This window comes from Gopherus evgoodei, chromosome 10, assembly GCF_007399415.2.
Source record: "Gopherus evgoodei ecotype Sinaloan lineage chromosome 10, rGopEvg1_v1.p, whole genome shotgun sequence".
In the NCBI taxonomy this organism is placed as follows: Eukaryota; Metazoa; Chordata; order Testudines; family Testudinidae; genus Gopherus; species Gopherus evgoodei.
Window position 1 is genome coordinate 56,092,403 of NC_044331.1, and position 15,047 is coordinate 56,107,449.

General features: G+C 46.9%; 1 protein-coding gene across 2 annotated transcripts in view; it reads left to right on the forward strand.

Moving 5' to 3' along the window:
• The first annotated feature begins 4,236 nt into the window (after positions 1–4,236).
• The window catches only part of SEC14L5 (SEC14 like lipid binding 5), a 55,762-nt gene continuing 44,951 nt past the window's right edge, over positions 4,237–15,047 (forward strand). For both annotated transcript variants that reach the window (XM_030578737.1, XM_030578736.1), the window contains exons 1-2: positions 4,237–4,406; positions 12,561–12,637. In XM_030578737.1, coding sequence (XP_030434597.1) covers positions 12,575–12,637 — 63 coding nt within the window. In that variant the 5' untranslated portion in view covers positions 4,237–4,406; positions 12,561–12,574. The remainder of the gene's footprint in view (positions 4,407–12,560; positions 12,638–15,047) is intronic.

A 15,047-nucleotide genomic window follows, 5' to 3' on the forward strand; every position in this document is an offset into this window, starting at 1 on the left:
GACCTACTAGGTCTTTTCAATCTCCAGTACCTGGGATGCTCTCCCCATGGTAAGGTGACTTTCATTTTAATGAGAATGAAAGAAGAATTGTACAACTATATTACACTTCATGATGGTCTGTGCAAAGAAAACATGGCAAAGCAAAGTGTTGCATTGAAAGCATGATATGACTTAACCAAATAAGTGGAGAGGGAAGGAAACAGACACTAATCCAGGACAATTCATTTCCTCTACCCAATATCCATGAAAATGTAAGACTATAGCTACAGCTAGGGTGACCAGACAGCAAATGTGAAAAATCGAGACGAGGTGGGGGGTAATAGGACCCTATATAAGAAAAGGACCCAAAAATCGGGACTGTCCCTATGAAATCGGGACATCTGGTCACCCTAGCTACAGCCCTCTGCCCACCCACTTTCTACAAGAAAAGCCTTTCAGATTTTAGCCTCTGAACACTCTAGAAGATTCTGTACTCTCAGCAATCTATTTGGGAAAAGAAATCCCCCGGGTTCCTGTACCCACACAGTCAGGACCCTTTCAGGAAGACTTTTACATGCTTTTCAAAAGAGTCCCATTTTTTAGCCTGACCCCATTGTTTTCTGACAGTATCTCATCGCACAAGTCATGTCCCTTTTAAGATTGCTTTAAGGACAGTCTCCTATTAATAGCTTTGTTACTAGCCACTACCCTTTCAGAGAAATCTTGAAAGCTAAGATCTGAGGAGAATAATGCTGCCAGACTTGATGTAGATTTTTGCTAGGATAACAAAATTGTTGTCGTGCCTTACTGTTACTCATATGGTATTAGGTTAGAGGCAGAAAGCAGAGCAGAAACACTGACATCTTCCCACCGTAACCAGGAGACAAAATGGGAAAGGCAAAAAGAAACAAATAGCCTGTGCACAGAAGCCAGCTGAAAAGGCACCTAACTGAAATGCATCTTATTTAGACAGGGCCTGTTCTAGTGCTCCCATAAAGCACCTAATTCTGCCTTCAGTGCAATTGGTATGACACTATTGTAGAATTCTCTGTAAAACTTAGCACTGTAGTATCTAAAAGATCTCTTGGTGTCAATGGCTGTTATGACCATGTAACTGGGGTCCCAAAATGCTCTAATGGAAATAAGGAGCAGCATTTACAATAAAGATGAGGAAGCCCTATAATGCATTGGACTACAACCTGCAGTTAAAACTAGTGAAAAATAACAAGGGTTAGCCACTAGAGGGGAGCCCATATCGTCCCATTAAAGTTATTAAAACATAATCGATTGCATTCAGTGCACTGCAACCACAAACTTGCAATCACACATTGAAACAAAATGAAAATGGCTGGAGTTTGGCCTGGAAGGCTGTGGGTTTGAATCTCACTGGTTTGGTTTTTTCTTACTCACTAGATCTGTGCATTTTTGCTTAAGCGTGGCAGAAGATTCACTTCTTGCTGCTTATTTGTTTTTGTTTTGTTTTTCCTAATGAACAAAACAAAAAAGATATGAGCAAAATAATTAACAGCTACAAAAGATGCTGCACAGCCAGGTACCAATGGTAAAATCTTGAAGGATCAAGAGTGATGCAGATATGTGCGGTAAAGAATCACTGATACAATATTTTGTGATGGGATAGATAAGGCTGTTGTATGAGAGATAATTTGGGTGAGTAGTTGGCGGGGACTTGTGATCTGGATTCTCTTCCCAGCTGTGGCACTGACTCTGTCTTTTACTTTGGATAACTCACTTCATCCTTTGTGCATCAGTTTCTACATCTGTAAAATGGGGATAATTATACTGACCTACATCACTGGGGTGTTGTGAAGCTACATCATCAGTGTTTGCGAAGCACAGTAAGTGGGTTTGTGAGTCTAGTATGAGAGCCTTTCTAGAAAGGGGCATCATCATCATAATAATAATTTTATTTTATTTCTCTGTAGAAATTCCCCCAGAATGAATCATGTCAGGCACGTTCCTAGTCGGGAAAGCTTTTGCTTATCCCTAAGTCCAGTGAAACTGATTGTTGCCTTTTTGTTAAATTAAGATAGATTAAATATTGGAAAGTTTATCAACTGAGAACCGTTTCTCATCCCCAAGCTAAATGTCCCTGAAAAATGCTTTGGAGTCAGCTGGCATTTCTGAGCCTCATGATGCTGCTTAATGTGCTGAAAAGTGCCCCGCCATTGAGGGACACCAGGTGCATGGAAGGCCAATAATGGAGAATGGAAACTCGCTTCCAACCTGCTTTAAATACAGCTTTAACAACCAGGTGAACTTTGCAGTTTAATATTTAAAGAGGCTCTTTAATGTTTAAACAAGACTGATTTTCTCTGGATCATCATTAAGCACATGTGAAAGGAGGATGGAAAAGGGCTTAGTGTGACAATACGGAGCGGGTTGTCCACAGAGTGCTATTTTTCTGTAGTAGAGGGACCTTCCTTCTACACTGGATTCTGAAATACAAAGTCTAACCAAAAACTTCCAGGACAGATAATAGAATTTCCCTGCTACTCTTGCTCTGTGGATACATCCTCGATGCTCCCTGTTTCCATGGATATTCCCAGAGGAGTTTGTTGGGGAAAGCCCTATGGTGCCACAGTCTGAAAGGGCAGACACTGAGCAATGCATCTACATTCAGAGTTGAGGAATCCTTGGCAGAGTTCCAATCCAGCAGTGAATCTTGGGTGCTCCTGGTTGTGGTCCCTGCCAGTCAACTTTCCTCAACAAACCCCTCCGGTGTCGTCTTCTGCAACAACCTTCCACTGTAGCCTCCCTCCTTATTCCCACTGCTAGGAGTACTCACAGCTCCATGCAGCTCTGGGCAACAGTGATACTGGGTCCAGCTCCAGTTTGTCTTTCTTGGATGATTTCTCCCTGGCACAGTGCTCCTCCTGTCATGGGGCATTGCTGGTCTGCTGCTCTGTACCTCCCAGGCTTCGGGCTAGTTCTCTGCTACTTCCCTTTGTGAGTGCCTGCTTCCTGTAGGTTCTTATGGCTCGATCTCCAGACACACACACCTGGTCACTCTCCCTCTCTCCACTCCCCTGCTACAACCTGCACTTCCTCATCCTAGAGCAGCTGGCACTCCCTCTGCCACAGGACAATGTTTGAATAGGGCTGTGCTCTCTAAACCCCAAGGGGGTTACATTTATTTCTCAATGAATACAGTATATACATTGTAATAAGAACTAGGTCTGTGTATGTGGTCATACATGTTGTTAATTACAGTACATTCACTCCTCAGCCTTACTAGCAGGTGCAGCACTGGGCCACAGTAGCCCAAACATAATACTGGAAGGAGTGGAGCTGTTAGACAGGGCTGTAGGTTGCAGCAGGACTTCAGGTGTGTGTGAGGGGGCAGCTGTTTGGTAGAACTTGAGGCAGGGTGGGGAGCTGGGTGGTGCAAAGGGGGTCAGGGTAGCTGCTGGTGCTCTAGGTGGTACCATGGCTAGGGGTGCAGGTTAGTTACAGTGGGACAAAAGTCACAGTGTGATTTTTCTATTGGCTTGCGATGCTTTGTCCGGACTGATTTTCTCAAATAGTGGTTGATGGGCATTAGCCTCATGCAGAGGGGCAGGAGATGCGGGGGGGGGGGGGGAGCTGAAGAGCGAACCTGCCCCCCAGCTCCGGGATGAGGGCAGCTCCTGGGGGTGGAAGTTGGCAAGTAAGCAGGTGCTGCACTTACCCTGCAGCGCAGCGCAGCTCCTCTCCCACGGGGCTGAGCCCAGCATCCTGCTCCTGGCATGAGGATCAGGTGTGGACGGCTCCAGTACTGCACTGCTACTCAGGACGGCCTTCCCCCTACCCTACCCCAGCCCTCCCCCTACCCTACCCTCATGACCAGAGCTGCAGGAGCCCCTGCTGCTTGATGTGGATACAAGGTGAGCTTGCTCTCCAGCTTCTACTCACCCAACCAGCCTCACCAGGCAGGAATAGGGTTGTGGAACTGGCATGGAGGATGCTCTTGTGGGAGGAAGGGGGCAATGCCCCTCTGCAGGATTAGCAGGAGGACGTTTTTTAATAAAAAGCAGGGAGCAGATGTGGTACACCTAGTACCCCCACTTCTGCTGCACTCAGAGTCACTGGGCCTTATTTTTGATGAAAATAATAATAAATCTTCAGCCTCTTAACTATACCTGGAGCTGCGAGGGCCAATGGGTGTTGCTCTGTGTCGTGGGCGGGGCTGTGCGGCACAGAGGGCGGGCCTATGAAGTGGGCCGGCTCTCCAGTGGGCGGGGCTGTCTGGCACAGTAGGCGGGGCTCTGTGCAGTGGGCGGGGCGCTGGCGGCGAGGCTATTGAAGGGCAGCTGTATGCCGGGGACCGGGAGAACTGCCGCGGCAGCCGAAGACTGGGCTGCTGCTGCTGCCTCCGCCTCCCCCATCGCCATGGATCCGGTCCGGCTGTTCCGCGACACGGTGTGAGGGTGAGTGGGGCTGGCTCCCAGCCCCTGCGGTACCCCCAGCTCCCTGCCGCCCCCCTCCCCGGCTCAGCTCCCCCGCAGCCTGGCTCCCTCCGCAGCTCCATGCCGCTGCCAGCCCCCGGCCCGGCTCCCCCGCAGCCCGCCCCGGCGCAGCCTCAGAGTTTCCCTATCCGCGCTCCCTCTGCGGGCGGTTCACCTCCTCCGTCCCCGCCTTTCTGCTTTGCGATCCCGGGCCAGTCCCGGCTCTGGTGCATCCCGTGGGGACGGAGCCCCGGTTCCCTCTGTGCTTGGCTATTTCTGCCCTGGCAGGTGGTGCGCCCCAGCCGGCCGCCGCCGCAGGGCCAGGGCCATAAGCTGGGGAGTCGCTCCCGAGCTCCCTGTGGCCGCTGAAGGGTGGGGAGCTGTCCCGGGCGCCAGACTGAGCTGCTGGCCCTAGCCCCCGCTTGCTGTCGCTCCCCGCCTCCCCCAGCCGGAGAAGGACCATTCCTCTGCATCCCCTGTCCTGGGGGTCATGTCCGCTCCAGCCCCCTCTTCCTGGGTGAGGGGCAGGGCGGAGGGAGTCTCTTGCTCTGGGTAACTCCAGTGCCAGCCTTCCTTGCTGCTCTGAGCTTTGCGCAGCAGCCGGAAATTGATTTGATTCTGAACAATTTCGCTGCTGCCCACAGGGCTCTAAACAGCCCCTGTAAAACTCGAGAGAAAGGTGGGTGAGGGAATAACTTATTGGACCAACTTCTGTTGGTGAGCGAGACAAGCTTTCCAGCCACGCAGCGCTCTTCCTCGGGTAAGTTACCCAGAGAGCAGCAGCTAAGTAAAGTTAGGTGCAAAGCAGGAGCTCTGGCATTGGAGCTACCTATCTGCAGCCTCAGGAAGACAGCATTTCTGTGGGTCCCATCAAGCAGCTTTTCTTTGCAGCCATAAAGTCTGGAAACTTACTCCCTGCCGCTCCAGTTGTGAGCCCTGGAGCTGCTCTGCTGATGCTTCTTAACCTGGCCTGCAGCCCCTTGTATTAATCCTGTCCTGCGCTCCCACATAACTCCACTAATGTACCTGAATGCTGACCTATCTCACCCTTTCTCCTCAACTTCTCCAGTGTGGGACCCAGGAAGCCTTCCCAATGCACTTAAATCTTGAACTGTGCTGATACCTGCTGACCCAGCGTATCCCACACCCTTTGGTAGTTCCAGACTCTTAACAATGGATAGGAGTAAACTGCTGTATGACGTGGAAGAAGTTAATAATGGTCTATTCTCACTTGAACCAACCAGGATTTGATTTCTGCCCATTAAATGCTGAAGACTTCATAGTAAGGCTACTCTAGAGTAGCTTAGAAGAAAATTCCCATTGCATCAGCTGCAAGTTGGCAGCCCTAAGGCTGGACTGTCAGTGGTGCTGGACAGGTATATATGGCACTCTCTGATAGTACACGCAAGCCTCTGGTGTTCTAGGACTCCACCGGTGCAACTGAACAAGCAGTAGCATGGGTGAGATCTTTTTCTCTAAAGTTGCCTGGTGCAGGCACTGTGTCTGTGGGTAGGAGAGTGGGCATGTGCTGATGAGTACGGCTCAGGGAAGGGACTAGTGGGAGGATGGAGGAGACATGAAAAAATGTCAGCCTTGCTGATGGGAGAAGTTGGAGAAGATCTTAGGAGCCTCAGGGGAGCGGAGAGAGGAATAATGCTGTTGGAGTGGTGATGAGTAACTGACAAGCCTGAAAACTCCTTTATCTTGCAATAAATCACTTTACACTGTAAAATTCATTTTGGGGGAAAAAAGACAAAGTACTTAGTCACCTTCTATTTCTGGTTCTCATATCTAACTTCTCTTGCCTTCTGATTTTTTTTTTTTAAAAGCTTGAAAACAACTCTTTTCCCTTAGCAAAGTCTCTTCCCTTTTGCCTGGGCTTGAAATGAACTCGGTGCTAACATTGGCATGTCTGCCCCAACCTCATCACCGATATCATTAAACTCTTTTCTATATAGCTTCTTATTCTATGCTCATCCACCATGGTATTGGAGTAATAATCTTCCAGTAGTGTATTAAGCAACATGATGAATGCCTTTTTTGTGTAGTTTGTTTTTTCTCCTCCTCTCTCCAGGTGCAAATTGTGTGTTTATTCAGAGGTGTGTTTTGGTACGGTTTCTTTCATGGTATTAGGGTTTTTTTGTTTTATGTACATGTTACACTGTGTTTTATATCAGAGAAGGCAATACTGAAGAAGTGTGCCTTGCATTTAAATGTAATATAGAATTCAGTGGATGGAATGCTCAGCTCTGGTTTTGTGTGGGTCTTACTAAATGATCTTTTTAAATAATATTTTTAAACAAAGGACTTTCAGAAGAGCTGGTTGTCCACAGCTCCATTTGATGTCACTGAGAACTGTGAGTTGCTGAAAACAAGGCCCCAGATATTTCTAACTTCAAAGGTTGGCCCCTGCAAGTTACTATAGAAGTACTGATATACTTGGCTCAGCTCCTGGGTGCACTTTGATTGACTTTAGTGCAGGGTTAAACCATGGCTGGCTGTTCTCTGGGTCGGCATGCTGGTAATTTGGGTTCCCTTAGCACACTGGTAACACACATCACATCCATGACTTGTGCAGCAATAAGAACATCTACTTATATCATGAAACCGTTTGAGTACAATACAGTGGTGAGCCTTGCTCAAAGCTCCAATTTAGCCCCTTCTCCACTGGTGCTGTGCCTTTTGTGAGCAGGAGGTGCCTGCATAACAGTCCCAGTGGTCTAGTAGATCTTCTTAGCGCTTCAGTCGCTGTCTGTACAGCCTGTCAGTCCACTCTGTGAACTCCACTACACCAGGGCCAAGTTTGTTTGAAGCCACTTAGCTGTACAAATAGCACCCGCGCATACCATGGCACTCAGTAGTATGCTGTTTGGCCAGTGATCAACTTCATCTGCTAGCATGTCTAGCGCTTTTCCCTAGAAGCCTGCTGCCAGCTGGCCTGAGGCTGACATGCAGGTGCTGGTGGCCATCTGGGGAGATGAGCTCTGGGAGAGGTTGAACTCTGTAAGGAGCACTGTGCTGTGTAACTGGAGGTCCAGGCAACTAGCAGAGATGGGCTTTAATCAGAAAAGCAAGTGGTGCTGTGAAAAGATTAAATATTGGAACCAGAGTTCCTTCCGATAAAGCCTGGGACAACAAAAGTAGGTCCAGCTCTGCATGTAAAATGTATTGCTCTCTAAGATGGACTGAATTATTGGACCTTGCATGCAGCCTCCTATGCTACTAGGTAGCATGGAGGTTACTTGCAGTGCAGGAGTGTGAATGCCACCTTTTGAACCAAGTGCCCAAGAGGAATGAGGAGCTGGCATGGGAGATGCCAGCCTGAGAGATTCCCAACATGTTGCCAGGATCTAGACACACTGTGGAAATGGCATTCAAGCCAGTTTCCCAGGAGAAGAAACCTGGGTATGAGGAGCCTTCTATGCCAAGTATGCAGCTTTGCATTGTATTGGGTCTCAATGGAGGTTTATCTTGAGACCTGTATGGAAATTTTTTCTCTAGGCTGTCATTAGCATGACCAATCCTCTACTGATAAGAGAACTGTTAAAACTTCACAGGTAGCTGGAAGTGTTTGCTTCTCCCTTGTTCTGCTAGTCTCCACCACTCCTCCTTTCTTTCTGCCACTCCACTTTTGTAGCATAATTTTATTGCATCCCTTGGTATTCCAATGAATGGATGAGATATTGCTAGGTTAATAATCCTGTCACTTATTTATCATTGTAATGGCCATATTGCTCAATAGGCGTAGAGGCAGGTGGACAGGATCCAGAGTGGTGGAATGGTTGGTGGATCTGAGATCCAGGAAAAAAGAGAATCTGGAAAGTCCTATTGTTTGTCATCGAGAGATGGAAAAGGGATTCTGGTCAAATGCTTTGGTTGTGAGGATGAGGCTCACTTCTGAAGGACAGAACAGCTTTAGGCAGGAGATTCTAGAATCTCCAGAGATTTCCAGAAGGTGAAAAAGGAGAGACATGAGAACAGATGATTCCAGTGAGAGAACTTAAGAGGTCAAGAAAACATTACTGCACAGTTGATCCAGCAACTGGCTCCTGCCAATACAAATGTGCTAACCAGGACAGCACTATTGTTGCTCTTCCTCCTACTCTCCAGTAGTTTCTCGGGCATTCCCCACTTTCACATGAATGGGGCAAGGAAAATGGGAACCCCAAACATGCATTTCTTTCTGTAAAATACTATGGTTTTAGTTACTGTAAATGCTAGTCTGGTTTGATACTGCAGCTGGTCATTGTGTGTGTGATGCAGTAGATTCCAAAAAAGTCAGACAAATCGTACTCTTTAATATCGATTGCTCAACAGTGTTTTGTCCTCAACAATGTCCCTCCAACTCTAAGCCAAATCGCTGCTAAACGATGAGAGAGAACTGCAGGGAACCATTCAACGTGTACTCCTACTCCCCAAAGCACTCTTGAAATCCCACCCAGAAGTAAGTGTTGCAGTGGAGTGTTAAGTGATTTGGGAGCACAAGTCCCATTGACTTCTTAGTTGCACTTGTGCTCTTATGTTGTTGTAGTTCCTGTATGGAAACACAGGATGGGAATTTCACATCTGGCTACACGTCATAAAATCTCTTTGCCTGTACAAAGATGAAAGAAAAAGTCGTCATGGGAATAATAAAAATTGTAAGCTAGAAATTAGCATTTTATTTAGAATCAGACCTACAGGTCTTTTCCCCAGTTCCCCCATCTGTATAACAAAGGGTGCAGAATAGTTCTAATTTGAACAGCATGCTGTCTGCAGGCTCGGCTAATCTATATCAGCCCCAGGTGCAATAGCTTGCCTTTTGGTGCATAGGTTGCTGCTTGCTCTACTGCTTACTCACTTCCCTGCTCATTAAGGGCCCCCTTTTCTTTTACTTGTTCAGATTGCAGCAGGCAGATGATATTGCTACATTAGTTACTAAACTGTTGTGGGTTAGGACATCGCCAGCTTCACTCCACCACCATGTTGTCCCCCACAGAATCTGTAGCTGATTCATCACTATCTAAGGTTTGTGTAATCCGGGAATGACTTCATGAGCTATGGTAAAAGTGCGTAGACAGGCTCACCTAGAATCACTGTAGAGATGGATGCTGTGTTAATATTCCTCAGTGGGAATATAGTCCCTTTCCCTCAAAGTCGCCAATTTCTGAAAAAAAAAATTGGCCATGGGCATGTCACTGGGCCATTCTCTACACAGCTAGGCCCTTGCCCAGGTGATCCATTTAAGGCTTGCACCGCTACTGAGTAATATCCATGGTTAATGTATTCCTGGAGACTGGCCAAGAGTAGGCACATGGTTTCCATCAATAGCTCCTGCACAGTTTGGGAAATCCGCTGCTGAAAAGTTCAATGATCTCTGCTATACTGGTCATCTCAGTAACATGCCTGTACAAGGCATGATGTAGTGTTTCTGCATACCTACCTTCATCGTGACATCTGCCACCACAGATTTCTGAACCCTAAACTGGGCCAACTGACCAGTAACTAGGCAGGTCAGGTTTCAAAGTAGCGGCCGTGTTAGTCTGTATCTGCAGAAAGAACAGGAGTATTTGTGGCACCTTAGAGACTAACAAATTTATTTGAGCATAAGCTTTCGTGGGCTACAGCCCACTTTATCGGATGCATGTAGTGGAAAATACAGTAGCTGGTCAGGTTTCTAAAGGAGGATCTTATGGTGTTTTCCATGTGGAACAGTGCTGTCATCTGGGTAGTTCAAGGGCTGCAGTGGCTGTACTGTCTGACCACAGGAGGTTGGACAAGTCTCCTTCTGTCTGAAGTTCTGCAGCCATTGCTGCTTGTCCCAGGTCTGAAGAACTCTAGCCCACTAGTTCATGGCCATGGTCTGCACCTACTCTCTAAGCTTTATCCAGTGAACACGGTGCTAAGTGCTGTCCAGAGGGGGGAAGTTGTATGGTGTATGATGCAGCATGAAATTCCTCGACTGCTGGTTTCTGTCACAGGTACATTCCACTGCTATCTTTGATGTCTCATGAGTCCTGTCTAGAAGCTTCAGCAGAAGCCATTCTGGCTGTGTGAAAGATGGGCATTCATCCTGAATTCCTAGAGCTTTTCAGAAAATGGAAATTGTGCCAGCACCTTTTCCCTGGGAATGGTGGGAATTTTCCATGGCGTTTTGAGTTTGATATTTTCTCCCACAGCCCCCCTTGACTCCTAGGCCTTTCTCAAGCCACTGCTACAGGGAATTTGGCTGGGAATTGTGGAATAGGCACCCAGGGGGGTAGTGACTTTGTAACAGTGTGGTACAGCGCAAGTACGGGCAAAACAAAACTATACCTAAAACAGCATAGCTACTGGTATGCTGCCTTCTTGGACCTCATGCTGGTTCCATTCCACCAGTCAGTTAGCAATGGCTCATTTCTCTAGTGTGGACACAGACTAAGACTGACTGCTCTTTTCTGGGGTGCTGCTTTCTCCTTGCAGGACTCTTTGCCCTCTCTGTAGAGAGAGGGCATGGATTTCATATACGGGAGCTGGGTCAGTGAGTGCTAACCGGATCACGGCTAAATACCTTTGGCTGCTAGGATTCTTCCACTATGTTAGCACTTACCCAGAAAGTCCCTGCACAGGCCAGGTATCACAGTTACATAATCAAATTACAGCCTTATGTTACAAGGTGCCCTGTATTCCTTTTGGCTCGGGTACCTGTTACATGATATCAGCCTAGCTTTCTAGGTGCACATTTGCCCTCGCCCTGTTTGCTTTCTGCTGGTATCGGGTGCCCTGGTGATGGAGTCTCTCCACACTATTGGGCTTGCCTCTATTCAGTTTCAATGCTGATGCTGTTTCTCTAAGATCCATTGAGCCCTGAACCTGTCATATGGACCTAAAGAGTTAAGTGTCTCTCTGACTGAATGTGAGACTCTCCTACTAGGAGCCATCCCCAAACTTCATTCAGGTACTCAAACTTTTTAAAGTGTCTGGACTGTGATGGGCTGTTCTCTTTGCAAATGCCCCCTAGCCCCTCCTAAAATTGAGATGCTTAGACCTTCTCCTGTGAGAGGATAAAGTGGCTTAGAGCCTTTTAGCTCCGTTTCACCTCCAATCCTTGGCTTAAAGCAGGGATTAGTTGTTCTGTGTCCTAGCCGTTGAGTTCAGTGCTGAGCAACAGTCCTTTCAGTGTCTGCTCAGCACTGGAATTTGAGGAGGGTAGGAGCATGGATTCTCAGCCCCAGAGCCTGTCTTCTGTGTTCCTAGCATTCTCAGACACTTGGTATTAATAGCAGGGGAAGGAACTGCAGAAAGCCATGTAACAAGCTTTTTCTAAGGGTGTATATTCTCTCCCAATTCTGGTTACTGCCATGTGTTTGAGAGTTAAAACCCCAGTGAAGGAGGCAGCCGAGGAATTCTGATGGGATCAGTGAGAGGTGGCTTGGATAAAGGAAATGCTGAGGTCTGTACTGTTCGTAACCGAGCAAGTTGTTTTCCTTCATTCCACCGTAAGCAGCTGCCATTGTCACTTGTCAGTGGGTTGCGATTCCTAGTTAAGTGGTGGGCAGGTTTTGTAAGCACTCTGCCTGCTTTGGCTTTCTTAATCAGGTGGGTTAAGAGGTATTTTAAATCCCACGTGCCAGACAAGGAGATGCAGGTGTAACTGTTCCAGCACTGTTGATTTGTGTGGTGGTATGAGACATTGGGTGGAAGACACAAGTTGGAATTCAGGCTTGGTGAGCCGCCTAAGGGTCTCGTTCTCCCAGGTATGGTCTAGCAGCTCCTTGACTTACAAATCTGTCTCATGCTCTGAACTTGTGCTACTGTTGCAAGCTGCATTTAAGCTCTAAGTGGGATTCACAGCAATGGTGTTGAGAAGCAGAAACGTGTACTGCTTATATGCAAGACAGTGTGGCCTAGTGGGTACAGCATTACACTGGGACAAGGGAGACCTGGGTTCTATTCCTGACTGTGCTGCTGGCCTGCTAGGTGACCCTGAGGCAAATCAGTTCACCCCTCTGTGTGCCTTAGTTTCCCTATCTGTAAAATGGGGATAATGATACTGTCCTCCTTTTGCACAGCACCTCAAGGTCTAGTGATGAAAAGTATAAAATATATGATGATGCTTATTAGAGTTGAAGTGTTCAATGTAAAAATCTAAAAGCCACTATTCCCTTCCCATTGCAGGTGTGCAGTTAAAAATGGTGCAGAAGTACCAGTCCCCTGTTCGAGTCTACAAATATCCCTTTGAGCTTGTCATGGCGGTGAGTGATGTTGTACTTCTACCTCTTCTCCTACAGCTGAACCCTCGACTGCAACCTCTGGTGTCCGTCAGGTGGTGGGAGGTGTTGGGGCTCAGGTGTGAGATCATGGGTTATTTCGAGCAGGGTCCACGAGCTGTACATGGCCCACTAGAGCATCTCGTAAGGCCTGCGGCCTGCTTCAGTACAATATACTAATGGCTGATTTTTTTAGTGTTTTGTCATGTTTACAAGTCCCTAAATAAACAATATTGTACATAGGTTGTTTCTATATAAATACATATGAAACAAGCTAAACTTAAAATATAAATCAGTATGGGTGACTTTAAGTCTTATTAAGCTATGTAGAATCTGCTTGGCCCACACAAGGGTGTGCCTAGGTTTATATGACCCTCCTGTGCAATGAGATTGGGCACCACTGATTTTAGAGGAACTTTCTTTAGGGTGAGTTCGAGGCACGGACTTCTTTCTTCCATTGCAATCTTCTACATTCACTGCCATACTCCAGAAATAATCAAAATCTGCCTCAGTCTAAGTATTTTACTCTAGTAAAATTCTTTCCCATGGGCATGAGAACAGTGTCAGAAAGAGAGGAAAAAAACATGCCATCTGTGCTGGTTAAATTTTTTTTTTTATCCTGTTTGCTTCACTGAAGGGGAGTGTGCACGTGGGTCCCTGAGCAGCCATCTGTAAGAGAGATCTGCATCCTTCATGGCTGATTCTTAAAGCCAGTGGGACTGTTGTTGGTAAAGGCTATCAGTGCCTGTGAAAGAGCAAGCAGCCAGCTGTGCTTGGTTAGGCCCTTGTTTAAGGAACCATCTTTGGATATTCCCAGCCTCCCCAAATACCATTTTGCTTAGAAACTGCCATGGTGAGGGAATATTATTAATTAAGTGGCGATGAGCTGATTCCATAGGTTTCCTCTGATGTGTGATCTGTGTATGAGACCGGGACTATGTAGATAAATGTGATTAGAGCTGGTTAAAAAGTGGAGAGTGGAGGGAGGGAATCTCTTCAAACAAAATTTCCCATTTTTTTTCCTTTGAAATTTTGATAAAATTTCTAGTTCAAAAAAGGCCGATCAACCTTATGTGATGCCATCCCCATCATGATGGATAAAGGTAAGGGCTCTGGTTCTATAGCTGGGTGGCTTCTGCTACTACTCCTAATGTGATATTTCTGATTCAGCTACCGATCTCTAAGGAGTGAGCTGAATGGCCCTTGGGTGGGCTTGGGCCTTGCTCTGGGAGACTTCAGAGGGAAACACTGGGCAGCTAGTCATTCAGCCCAGAGGCCCACATATGGGTTCATCTTGTCACATCTTGTTCAGTGGCTGCGTAGCTGCTCGGGAAGACTGAGCCTTTTTGGGTCGGAACATCCCCAGTATGTTCCATGTGCCCTTACTACTGAACTAGGACTCTAGCTTTTCCTAGTATCTGACACAGATGGTGAGTAAAGCAGGGGAAACATTTAGATGAATGGGTTGAAGTGTGTTCATGGATGGAGGATGTATGCACCATTCCCTAGAATGGTTTGCAGCCTTGGATTCCTACTGGCCCCGTTGCTACTTCTGGATTCCTGCATGACAGTAGTGGCCCCTGGTGCCTTTCCTAATGTACAGCTGGTATATTACTATACAACTGGTCTGGGACCTGGTTATCCAAACCAGCCTCTCATCCTGCCTCTTGTCACAGCAGTTAAGACTGGCTGGCAGGCTCTTGCAGTTGGCTCCTAAATTTTCAATGCACCATTATGGTGGTGGTGCTTTCTAAACTGAGGAATCAAGTCCCCTGGAGGCTCCTTCACAGCAAGTCTAGTGTGAAAGGCAAAGCATAAGGCCCACTTTTGTTCAGTGTTGGTTGGACTGATTTTTTTTTTCATTCGCTTTCTGTCCTTGCTAATTTGTGAAGCAAACTGCCAGGGCCATGTGTGCTATGGAAATTGATAAAAACATATCCCAGGCTAACGAAGCATGTTGCTTGCTGTGGTAGGAGCTTTCTGTGTCTTTCTCCGTGCTGACTCTGTGCAGCCCCTGTTAAAGCAATGCAGCAATGGTCATTACAAAGAGACGTGCAAACAGCACTAACATGCCAGATGTGTGTGTGCTTCTCAGCACCATCACAGTCTATCTTAGCAGGATTGCTCGGATGCCAGATGCTAGTCAATAGATTGCCTGCTAATATAAGGACGCTTGCCTCTAGACAAATCCTTTGTAAGCTTGTTAGCAGAACTCCTGGAGGCCAGGGCTTGATGGGTTTATTTTTAAGTGGTTTAGTTCTGTTTTGCATTTGGTTTCAGGATGCTTTCTACTTGACAGAACTGCTAGCTCTCTGGGGTTTGAAGACTTTGAGAATGAAAAGTGACATTTAGTCTTTTATATATCTAATTAATTAAGCTTTGTGTCATCTCTGCA